Source organism: Crocodylus porosus, unplaced genomic scaffold, assembly GCF_001723895.1.
Source record: "Crocodylus porosus isolate Cpor-Errol unplaced genomic scaffold, CroPor_comp1, whole genome shotgun sequence".
Classification (NCBI taxonomy): Eukaryota; Metazoa; Chordata; order Crocodylia; family Crocodylidae; genus Crocodylus; species Crocodylus porosus.
In genome coordinates, this window is record NW_017728950.1 from 21,676,490 (window position 1) to 21,688,347 (window position 11,858).

The 11,858-nt window shown below is 43.0% G+C and overlaps 1 protein-coding gene across 2 annotated transcripts in view; it reads left to right on the plus strand.

Moving 5' to 3' along the window:
• The window catches only part of GAK (cyclin G associated kinase), a 124,752-nt gene that overhangs the window by 76,351 nt on the left and 36,543 nt on the right, over positions 1-11,858 (plus strand). For both annotated transcript variants that reach the window (XM_019554950.1, XM_019554949.1), the window contains exons 15-17: positions 1,360-1,493; positions 4,703-4,897; positions 6,696-6,813. In XM_019554950.1, coding sequence (XP_019410495.1) covers positions 1,360-1,493; positions 4,703-4,897; positions 6,696-6,813 — 447 coding nt within the window. The remainder of the gene's footprint in view (positions 1-1,359; positions 1,494-4,702; positions 4,898-6,695; positions 6,814-11,858) is intronic.

Genomic DNA, 11,858 nt, shown 5'->3' on the forward strand with positions numbered 1-11,858 from the left:
GCCTTACCAGCCTTCTTTCCAAGGTTGCATTTCATACTGAGAAATACAGCCTGCTTTGGATTTGTCCTGAGTGTTCTATATCTGCTTCTTCAACAGGCCAAGCCACCTCATATGAGAATCTTGAAATGGAAAACTACATAAAATTCTACCTGCCATCATATCACTGCAAGCCTCTTCCTCCAGTTGTCCAGGCACATTCTGTCATAGCACAGATGGCATCTTCTGGCTGGTTTGGGAATGTTTCAGTTTCTTACTCTTTAAACCAGCATGGAGCAGACCAGTCACAGACTTTGGTTAAACGTTGCAGATTGACCTAGCATTTAGGTCAGATGGCAAGCCTAAGAGAGCAGTGCTTCAAGTGGTACTCACTTGAAACAGTTAAAACTCCTCAGTCCCACTGTCCAAAGAAGTTATTGTATGTCATTTACCTCCTGTGATCTCTACTCTGTATTTGGCAGAGAGTATGATTGCTCTTCCTCAGCAGGAACTGGGGAGATATTGGAGTCACTGAGTTGCATAATCTATTCTCCAATCACATTTGTGGTGTTTTTACCAGTCCCTCTTCTGCATTGCAAAGGAACCAAAGGACAGTCACAACTGCCCTACCCTTCTGCCTTCACATGGAAGTATAAGGAGGCACAGGTTGTAGATGAAGTCCTAACAGGTGATGCTATTAAAGTGCATGTGCTCATATAATGAGATGAACATGAGCTGCTGCATGTGGGACCCCATAGGTAGCACTGAAATTCAGAAAGGGCCACATTACTTCTTGTCCCTGTCTCTCAAGTACTACTTTACTACACCCTCACTGAAGTATGAAGTAAAGCTGGAACAGTACTAATAAACACTTGAAAGTGCTTCTTAAATGCCAGTATATGATGTTGCATTCATGCACTGATATTTGAATAAGAAGTATCAAGGAAGGAAGCATGTTCTTGTTGGAAGGGATTGCAGCTGATGTCTATTCTTATGGCTCTTCCAGTTGCTTCTGGGCATTTTATGCTTACTCTCATAGTAGTTTGCCAGCTTAAGGATGGTCTCAAATGTATCTTCCACATAGCGACTAGATAATGTGATTTAAAGCACAAGGGTCATGATGCTAAGAATTCCGTCCATGAAATACTTTAGCTTTACACAGTAATTAATAGTAATTTCTAACATCCAAGCAGGAAGCGAATTTTCTTTTCCTTGTCTGTTCTGTGCTTTTGTGAGCAGCTTTAATTCTAACAAGTCTAGTAGTCATCTAATAACCACATGTGCCTTCTTTTTTTGATTGTGCAAACAGTAATATAGAATAACTCCTGCCTTTTTATTTCTTTAAACCAAGTTTAATAACATTAAGCTGTCCTTTTTTTGTAGGATGGAAGAGCAGCTTCTGCTGTTGTAGTTTGTTCTTTCCTGTGCTTCTGTCATCTCTTCACTACTGCTGAGGCTGCAGTTTATATGTTCAGTATGAAACGCTGTCCACCTGGCATTTGGCCGTCTCACAAAAGGTACAGTATGAATTGGTTTTCAAAGCATTGTTAAAGCAAATCTTTCAGAAATGAATATGCTTAACCCTATTTTACAGGATGATTGTAGAGAGGTAGATTAAGAATTGACCTGGTAGGACTGCATAACATTTACAAAACCAAACAGCTTCACCTGTAGGGCTGTGTAGATTTGAATTGTATAATGTTTTAATTGTTACACTTGTTTTTTATTTACCAGGCAAATCAAATGTAATTGGTGTGGTGTAAATACGTTCGATGGCTAGATTATAATTTCAGTTCTAGTTTTTATAACCCTTCCTTCACCTACCTCCCTCTTCCTTAAAGTCCCAGAAAAAAGTGTAAGATGCAACAGTTTACCTACAACTTTTTGCTTATGTAGTAAGGTATGACGTACTTTTTGAAAAGAGCAAACCTAATACGTTAAAATGAGCTTTTAGTTTGGTAACAGGGTAAACTTGGTGCACTGTATTAGTTTTTGTAATGGTAGAAATGTTTCAGTAATGAGATCCCAGTATGGCATCTGTTAATAGATCTTTGCTCATTGCTGCATGAGCAGAGAAGGAATTTGTTTTCCCTCCACTCAGCTGCTACATGTCCGGGGAGGGGATTTCCCACCTTCTTTGGGTGCTGGCTGCAGCCAATGCTGCAGATTTTGACTGGGGTTTGCCAGTGCTCCTGTTTAGGAATAAAACCCTGAGGTTCTTGATCAGCGGATCATGCCTCTGCTTAGGGTTAGTCTGATTTGCCACACTTGGTATCAGAAAACAATTTTACCCCACAGATTTGGTATGGGCTGTGGAGGTAGGGGTTTGCCTTTCGTCTGTAGCAGGGGGCATTGCCCTCTTCTGTGGATCTCTTAAACACATTTTTAATAATCCTTGCATCGGGTGCTGTCTTAGTCAGGGGCATATTCCCCCCCCCCCGGTAACCAGTCAGTGACTAGGCGGGGTTCCCCCCATGGCCAACTGCTTCAACTGAGGGTGGGCAGATCTCTGTGCCTGCTGAGAACTGACTGCTTGCAGGGCGGTATTGGCACTCCCACCTGCTCCCCCTGTCTGCCGCCTGAGCGGGGTATGCAGCCTGTTGCGGGGTGCACCGGTGTTCTCAGGGGATGCGCGTGCACTCCCTGTGCATTGCCACAGAGCAGCACAGTGACAGCCCTTGTGCTTGTGCTTTACCTGTCATGAGTTAGTGTGCTTTTGGTATCTTTGGGCAATATCTCCTGTAGTTGTGTGACTGCAGTAGTTTCTTGTTTAGGTAGGGATGATCCTGCCTAAACTAGATGAGGGGTGGCCAGCCTGCAGCACATGTGCCAAAGGTGGCATGAGCAACCTCTGTGTCACATGGCAGATGGGGGAATCAGAAAAGACAGCACAGCAGCAAATAGGACAAGAAACAGAAAGCAGATTGGGTGGGGGAACGGGTTTGGAGAAATACTTGAGGATGGTATTTTGTGGCATGCCTGCAAAGAGTTGTGTGCCCTTCTCCCCCCACCGCGTTGGATTAGATAACCTCCAGAGCTTTTCAGCCCTATTTTTCTTTGATTCAGTCAAGACACTAGTTTTGAAAAGGGGGGAGGACAGATTAGCAAATAGCAGAGGAACAAAATTATGTACTACCATTTAGAAAGGTATTTAGATGTGGTTTGGTTAACTTAACTCCCTATCAGCCCACCACTGCTTATGTTCAGAGGATCCTGACCAGGATGAATGTAAGAATAGTCCAGGAATCTGAGCTGTCCTCTGCAGCTTTAGAGACTTAGGCTCATTTACTTCTATAACTTACAAGTTCTATATCCCTTTTCTGTGTGCCTCCCGTTTCCCATCTGGAAAATGGAAGTAATGGCACTTTCCAGCCTCACCGGGCTAAATACACTGAAATATTGTGAGTAGCTCAGCCAAACATGCAATTCTTGCTGATACTTGTATCTGGTAGTTTTTTGGTTTTTTTTTTTTTTTTTAACTTAAATCAAAAGACGGCATTTAAGAACCTGATCAAGTTTATTCCAGAGGTGAAGATGAATGCTTCAGCATTCCGACTTTTGACCAATGAGTATGCACTGGGTGCATCTACATGAGACGCTGCATCGCTGGAGTGATGAGCTATGGCAATGTAGTTCATTGCTATGGAGACGCAATGTCTGTAGGCACAAATCTTGATGCCAATGCTACTGCTCGGTAGCATCAGAAATGACCCATGAGGTGCCAGGACTGCATAAGTAGGTACTAAATGATTGTTCAGTAACTACTGCTCAGTTTGGCGTAATGTGTGGATGTACCCACTGTGAGCAAAGCCAGCTAGAAATATACTCTACCCTTCAGAGCTGTGCATGTTATGAGGTCATCGATATGGTCTTGAGTAGGTTAGCTTTTATGGGAGGAATGAAAAGTTTGTAACAAGTAGAAAATGATTCAGGCTATTTAAGTTGATACTCAGTGTGGAAGGTGGAGAACCTGCGTAAATAAGGTTACTGGCTTGTGTGCTGCCTTGTGTTTAGTTTTGGGGAACTTTAATTCTTTCATTTAGGGCCAGATAAGTGGTATGGGGCTGGGTCTGTGGGCTGGGTCCATCGTGTGTCCCAGATGGCCCAGAATGGCCTCTGTGTACAGTGTAGGATGTCAACTCAGAGACCAATGGGTAGCACGGGGTGCTGGATGTTAGGGCATCATAAGATGGATCCAGCCCACAGGTCATATCCTTTAACACCTCTGCTTTACATTGAGTTCATGCAGGTTTAGAGTTGAAATAACTTCCTCCTTAGCCTTAAGTGGAACGACTCTGTAGAGGCCCACCATTCAAATTTAGGATACTTTTCTTTGTCCAATTCTTTCAAGTTTTGGTTTGAGTCTTCAATAGAGACATCATTTGGAGAAAGGCATACTTAAGTTTCCTAAAGTGATATTAAATATACAATGTTGTGATAAGATGGGGTGGGCTGGATGCAGCCTGCCAGGCTATTCTATCTGGCCCGTGGGGCCCCTAAAAAAATTTTAGAAAATGTAATGTTAATCTGCCCTGGGTTGCCTGTCATGTGGCCCTCTGCTTGCTGAAACTAAGTAAGTGGCCCTCTGCCCAAAATAATTGCCTGCCCCTGTGATAAGATCATGCCAGCATCCAGCCTGCTATTGAACTGATGGTTACAAAAGCTTTTTGCATTGTGATTTCTAGGCTCTAGGTTTCTGCTGAACAAATGCTTCTTGTTTTGACAGGTATATTGAGTACATGTGTGACATGATGGCAGAAGAACCCATTATTCCTCACAGCAAGCCAATCCTCATCAAATCAATTGTCATGACTCCAGTACCTCTCTTCAGCAAGCAACGCAATGGCTGTCGGCCTTTTTGTGAAGTTTACGTTGGGGATGAAAGAGTGACTACTACCTCACAGGAATATGACAAAATGAAGTAAGTGCAGGTTGCAGCTTGGTCCCTAAACTGTAAGCCAACTTTTCTTTGTGCTGTTTTTAGTATTTGTTTATGTCTATGACACATGTTTGTGCTGTTTCACTGCACTAATGCAGCTATAGGCCTTTGAATTCAAAGTTTGTTGATGAAAAATCAAGTTGTGGTCCTTGTACAGTCTCACCGTAGTTGTGGTCAACATCCTGCTTGCAAGCTGTAACCCTAAGCACAGTCTTGGAGTATTTGAAAGTTAGTATTCGGACTTTTATTTAAATGCAGAATGTTTTGCATCCTACGGAGTATAGCATGAGTTTTAAGGTTGTGCTTAAAGGAAATTCAAATATGTAAAATCAAAATTACACCTTCTGGAAAATAACCATTTAAAATTTAATACTGGTTCACAGGAGTATAGCAATTGTTTTTTCCAGCTTCCGCTCAACAAAAAAAGCATAATCTCAAGTTTTGAAGTAAGTTATACTGACGTGGTTTAAAATGCCTGTGTTTTCCCCACACCCTCCTGGAAGAGTAAGGATATCTGCAATTCTTTTCCTAACACCAACTGTAGACAAACTAGGTAGCATGGGTGTGCGGAACAGGCTGCATTCGATTCAGATTTGGCCCGAATTGGGACAGTGATTTAAATGAGTTGATTTCAGATCACTGTCCCCAATTGGATTAGGCCAAATCCCAATCTGAAGATTTGATACTGACTTGGAGAATCAGCGGTTCAGCCATAGACACTGCTTTAAATGTTTGTTCTACATATCTAGAAGTAGCAGCACAGCTTGTGAATGCTGCGATACGGGGGTGGATGGAGCATCCCATAGAACACTGCCCCTTCCCCCACATGCTCAGCAGCAAACCCAGAAGTGGACCGGAACTACTTCCGGTCTGCTTCTAGGACTGCAGCCGAGCATGTGAAGGCCCCCGCCATGTCCCCACCAGCTTGGCAATAGGCTGCGGGGGGACCCCAGGTACCCCCCCGGACCCAGGAGGCACCAGTCACTGAGCCATGGGGGGGCCCCAGCACACTTCCCAGTGGACCAGAAGTTCTGCCGAGCATGCTGGGGAGCCCCCCCCGTGCTCCTGTGGGATGCTCCATCCACCCCAGCATTGCAGCATTCACGAGCCACCTGCTACCTCGAGGTATGAAGAAAAAACATTTACACCTGCATCTATATCAAAATCGCTGAATCTCAGTCGATTCGGAAGGTTCTGATTCGATTCAGAGAAATTAAAGGGTCTCCTTATTCGATTCAGATTTGGAGATTCGGCCACCAAATCGGGCTGAATCTCCACTGTATTGAATTGGGGACTGAAGCTTTGCACAGCCTTATTAGGCAGCACTCCTTATTGTTTGATCCTGCTGAATTGACTAGAATTTCTTGTCTTGGTATTTTTAGTGCTAAAATGTTATTGATGTACTTATGGGAGAAGTCTGGGATGTTGACAGGAAGAGAGAGTTACCACCAATAACAAAGTGCTCTAATAACCTAAAGTCCCCAACTGATATTCAGAGACTCAAATGACATTTTTGGGTTTTTGGCCTGCTTCCAGTAGTTTAAAAATAAGGACAAAAATTGGGGTTCACCTAGCTGCAGTATATGGGGAGAGCTTTCCAAAGAGGTCAAGAGAAGAAGCAACTCATTTTTGTCACTGAACAGTAGTCTCAGAAGACAAGTTTTTGGGGGAAAATACGTAGTAATATTTGTGAGTTGACAGAATCACTTAAAGAAACCAAACTAAACAAAATAAAGGAACCAAAAGTTTTCAAAAAATATAAATTGTTGTTTTTCTTTAGAGAGTTTAAAACTGAAGATGGCAAAGCGGTAATCCCCTTGGGGATAACAGTGCAGGGAGATATTCTCATTGTGATCTATCATGCCAGGTCAACCTTAGGAGGCAGACTCCAAGCAAAGGTAATGATAAACTTAATCATGTCATGTGCTGGCTTTTCATGTTACAGATTGGTTGCTATGGTCTCTGTCTGTCGTCACTGTTAAACACTTAATGATAAAAACTTTAAGTTAAATTGTTTAATTCATTTTTATCCTTCCTTCCTTCCTTCCTTCCTTCCTTCCTTCCTTCCTTGTGACCTCACCTCCTCTCCCCCCTCCTCCCCCCCCAAAAAAAAAAAAGGGTGGTGGGGGGGTTTGTGCAAGACAATTCTTCAGCCTGTCTCTTTCCAGGCAACTCCTGGACAGTGGGCTGTCAAGGGGTGTACAGTTTAGTAGGAATTTAATTAAGTAGGTATTTCAACAGAAGATAATTATCCCTGGTATTGTTGCTGGGAACCTTTCCACCTAGTTTTTCCATGGAGTTTTACCATACTCTTTTACTTTTAGAAGGAAAAGAAAAATCAGAAGTACATGTTTAACAGAGGTCTTTATCTTACTCTTCCCCTTCCCACAAAATAAATTCATCAACTTTTTACTATTTTTCATGTCTAAAAGGCAAACTACAATATATTAGACTCCTCTTAGTGCATCAAATTATCAGGAATAAATCCCTAAAATAGTATCTTTTAACAGTGCCTTTTCTAACTGTCTAGCACGGGCTAACTAAGAGATATCACAGGTCTATAAAGTATTGTCATGCCTTCAGAAACTCGGTTTATTTTTTCCAAGACTTTCATTGTGGTACTTTGCTCTTTTTTTTGGTTGAAAGGGAGAAACACTTTGTGGGCTATGAAAGCCAAATTTGTTAGGACAGTGTCACATGTTCATAAGATCTTTCTTTGCTGCTGCATAACCAGAGTAAGGTCTGGACAACAGAGTGAGGGAGGGCTCTAAAATATAATGGAGTGTATTAATATGAAGTGTAACTTTTGGTATGCTTATTTACAATATACCGATAATTAATGAAGAGCTTTGAACCACTATTTTGGCAGGCAAATGCAAAGGATAAAAGCCTGGCAGAAGCTAACTTTCCGAAGTTTTTAATACTGTTTTAGTCTACTGTATACTTAATTCAGTACCTGTGAAGTTTCTCTTTCTGGTTTCTTAGGTGTGGAATAGAATTCTTGCTTAGATGATATTTTCAGAAAGAAAATATATAAGCCAAGCTTGGTTTTATATGCCTCACTTTGGTAAATGGCAAGAAATTGTCTGAGCATTAGGAAACTAAAAAGTTAACCTTCTGGGGAAGGGATGAGAATTGGATATTAAGTTAATGACTAATACCTTTACCTGTGTTTTACACACAACATTTTCCATGTGTTATTGGAACCTAAGTGTTTTCCAACCCCAAGAATGTTTGGATGCCAAATCTGAATCCCTTGTTTTAAGTAGCAGACCTGGATTTAGTTCAGTAACTTGATCAGACACCTCTACATAACACCTAATGTACTTTTTGCAAGAAAATTTAGGGTCACGGGGAAGTAGGGCTGGCAGGTTCATCTAGTCCAGCACTCTGCTCAAAGCATAATTGTCCCCAACTTAGTGTCTGCCTAGCCTGCTCTTGAAAATGTTCAGGGGTAGAAAGTTCACCATTTCTTTTGGTAGTGTGTTTTGTGCTTGACCACCCTCTATAGTCAGAAAGTTCCTTCTAATCTACAATCTTAATTTCCTCTGCTGCAGCTTGAAACCACTGCTCCTGGTTCTATCACCTATGGCCAAAAAGAAGTCTTTCTCTAAATCTTATTTGTAACCTCCCTTCAGGTATTTGAAGGCTATCAAATCCCCCCCCCCCCTTCTGCAGATGACTGAAAAACCCGTGTTCTTTCAACCCATCATAAGTCACGTTTTTTCAGGCCTCTACTCATTTTTGTCACTCTGCTAGACTCTTTCCAATCTGTCCACCTCCCTCCTGAAGTGTGGTGACCAAAACTGGACATACTACTCCAGCTGAGGCCTCACCGGTGACAAATGAAGTAGAAGAATCACTTCCCTTGATTTGCAGGTGATATTCCTGTTAATATAGCTCAGCATGCTATTGGCTTTTATTGCAACAAGCATGGAATGTTGTCTCATTCAGTTTATGGACTGCTATAACTCCCAGGTCCTTCTCTGCAGTTCTGCAGCTTGGCCAGTCATTCTTCAATCTGCATTTGTGTATGCAGTTATGTCCCAAGGGGCAGACTTTGCATTTGTACTTGTTGCTTTTCATGTGATTGATTGCGGACCACTTCTCCAGGCTATCCATGAAATTTTGGATCCTAGCCCTACCTTCCAGTGTCTGCAGCTCCACAAAATTTGCAGACAGCAAGTTCAGTGAAGTGTACATTCAATCCATATAATTGATGAAGGCGATTTGAATAATACTGGACTTGGGGCAGACCCCTGGGGACTCTCCCTTGATGCCATTTGACTACCTGTTGAGCATGATGCTCCAACCAATTATGTGTGCACCTTACAGTGTTTTTTTTTTTTGTCTGTATTTCATTATCTTATTCATGAGATTTGTTGTGGAGAAGGTGTCAGAAGCCTTGCTAAAGTCAAAGTCTCTTGCATCTACTTCTGCCCCATCCACAGATCCCATCATCTTTTTATCACAGAAAGATACCAGGTTGGCCAGGCATAACTTGCTCTCAGTGAATTCATACTGGCTGTTCCTGATCACCGTGTTTCCCCTCTAGGCTTTTTCCAATTTTTTTTTTTAATTATTAGTTTGTGGGGAGAACCTGCTTCATGATCTTTATAGATATTGAGGTCAGGCTGACTAGCATGAAGGATTCCTCCTCCTTCCGTTTCTTAAAGATAAATACTATATTTGGCCTTTTCCAATAATCTAGGACCTCACCCAACTTCCATGAGTTCTCAAAGAGGATAGCCAATGGCTCAGCAGTTTCTTAGCCAATTCCTTCAGTACCCTTGGGTTCATCCCATATGGCCCTGCCAATTTGAACATATCTAGTTTCTCTAAGTAGTACTTAACCTGTTCTGACTCCTTCCCTGTCTCTGCTGCCAACTGTACTCATCATTTAGTAGCTACTTCTATTCATGAAAAGCTGAAGTAAAAAAAAAAAGGCATTAAATGATTCAGCACTTTCTGTATCGTCCATAATAGATTGCCTTCTCCACTCCATAAGGAACCTATGGCTTGTTTGGTATTACTCTTACTCTTTATGTACTTGCAGAATCCCTTTTTATTGCCTTTTTAATGTCCCTTGCCAGTTAGAAGTACTCAAATCATGCCTTGGCCTTCCTAACTTTTCCCTGCACGCCTGTGTGATTTTTTAATTTTTGTATTTACTCTCTTAATATCACTGAGTTTCTCCTTCTTTTTTCTTAAGACCAGGCTGGTCTGCTGCATTTCTCATTCTTCCATTGCACTTTGGTAACTTCTTCCTGCACCTGTAACATGGCCTCCTTAAAGTACAGGCTAATTTAGACTAATTATTCCAGCATGCATTAAATATCACTACACTGAACGATGGATTGTTTTAACAATCTTTTCTGGTAACTACTAGAAATCAGAGCTATATAGTTTTAGTTCAGCTCATTAGGGAGGAAAATACATAATTAGAAATACTGAGCTTTGGCTAACTTTTGTTCTTCATCTAGTTGTTGGCAATCCTATTAAGTTTTTCTACAATTTTAAAGCAGCATACATTTCCTTGAATTTTTAATCCCGCATTTGTATTTGGTTAGTGAGAAATTATGGCAACTAATCCCCACCTCCAAATGGACCAAAAAAATCCACTTGGTATGTCAATGTATAATTTTAGGGCACTTTTTACATGTACTCCTACTAGAGGTGCACCGATGCATTGGTTCGCTATCAGATCGGTACTGATATAAAGAAAATTGGCTGTATCAGAAATCAGCCCAAGGCCGCTGATAATTTGGCTGATTTAAATGCTCATGAATGTGCAGCTGCAGTGCAGTACTTGGGCAGTGAGGCACAGAGCCCAGCAGTGTGGAGAGCTGCATGCAGCTAGTAAGTCCATTGTGGTGGGAGGGGAGAGAAGAGGTGTGGTGGGGAGCAGATCAGTGCCTCCCAGGGTGAGGGAGGGGGCAGGGGCAGGTGGTGCCCAGCTGGAGTAGGGCAGGGTGTGGGACAGCTGAGGCTCATGGTAGGGAAGAGGGCTTCCATCACTGCTTGCACCCTGGGAAGGCAAGGGGGAACAGGTGCCCCCAGATCTGGGCAGGGAGGGCAGGCGGGCTGGAGCTGGGGCTGCGCCAAGCTCTTCTTAGTGAGGGCTGGGCTGGGGTAGGAGCTACCAATGGGACTGCAGCCACCCCAAATTTTGTTGCATCTCTGCTTCCAGTGTTGATGCTGCCCACCTGGCGCAGCCCTGGCTCAATGCCCCGCTTCCACCCACACACCAAGAGCCTGGGACTCTGCCAGGTGGGTGGTGTTGACACTGGGAACAGAGCTATGGCAAAATTTTTTTTGGAGTGGCTGCAGTCCCTTCCCCAAACCTATCCCCCACCGAGAAGAGCCCAGCGCAGCTCTGGCTCCAGCCTTCAGCTGCAGCTTGTCTGCCCTGCCCAGCACAGATCTGGGGGCACATGCCCCCTCCATGCCCTTCCAGAATGCAAGCAGTGGTGGGAGCTGCCCCCCCTGGAATTGTGGTTCCTTCCCATGCCTGCCCCTTCCCCCTCCTTCACTGCAGGGGGCATTGATCTGCACCCCCTCCCCCTTCCACCACAACTGACTTACCAGCTGGATGCAGCTGTGTTGGAAATTAGATCGCTATCAGCTGATACGCCTCCTTAAAAACTAGCTATTGTTATCGGCTCCCAAAATCTCTATCAGTGCACCCCTAGCTTCTAAATATTCTGATTAGTATGCATTGGAACAGACTTAATCTACTCGGAATGCTCCAGCACGCTGCAGCATCTCATGTATTCAGCATCCCCACATTTCAGAATAGCAGTGGGTACACTTTAAGGCTCATTGAACAAGCTTTAGTTAAAGCATCCCTACTGCCATTTTGAAACATGGAACACTGAATACACCAGAGGCTGCAGGTGTTTTAATTAGAGTGGCTCCTGATAGCTGCTCTAATTTAAAATGC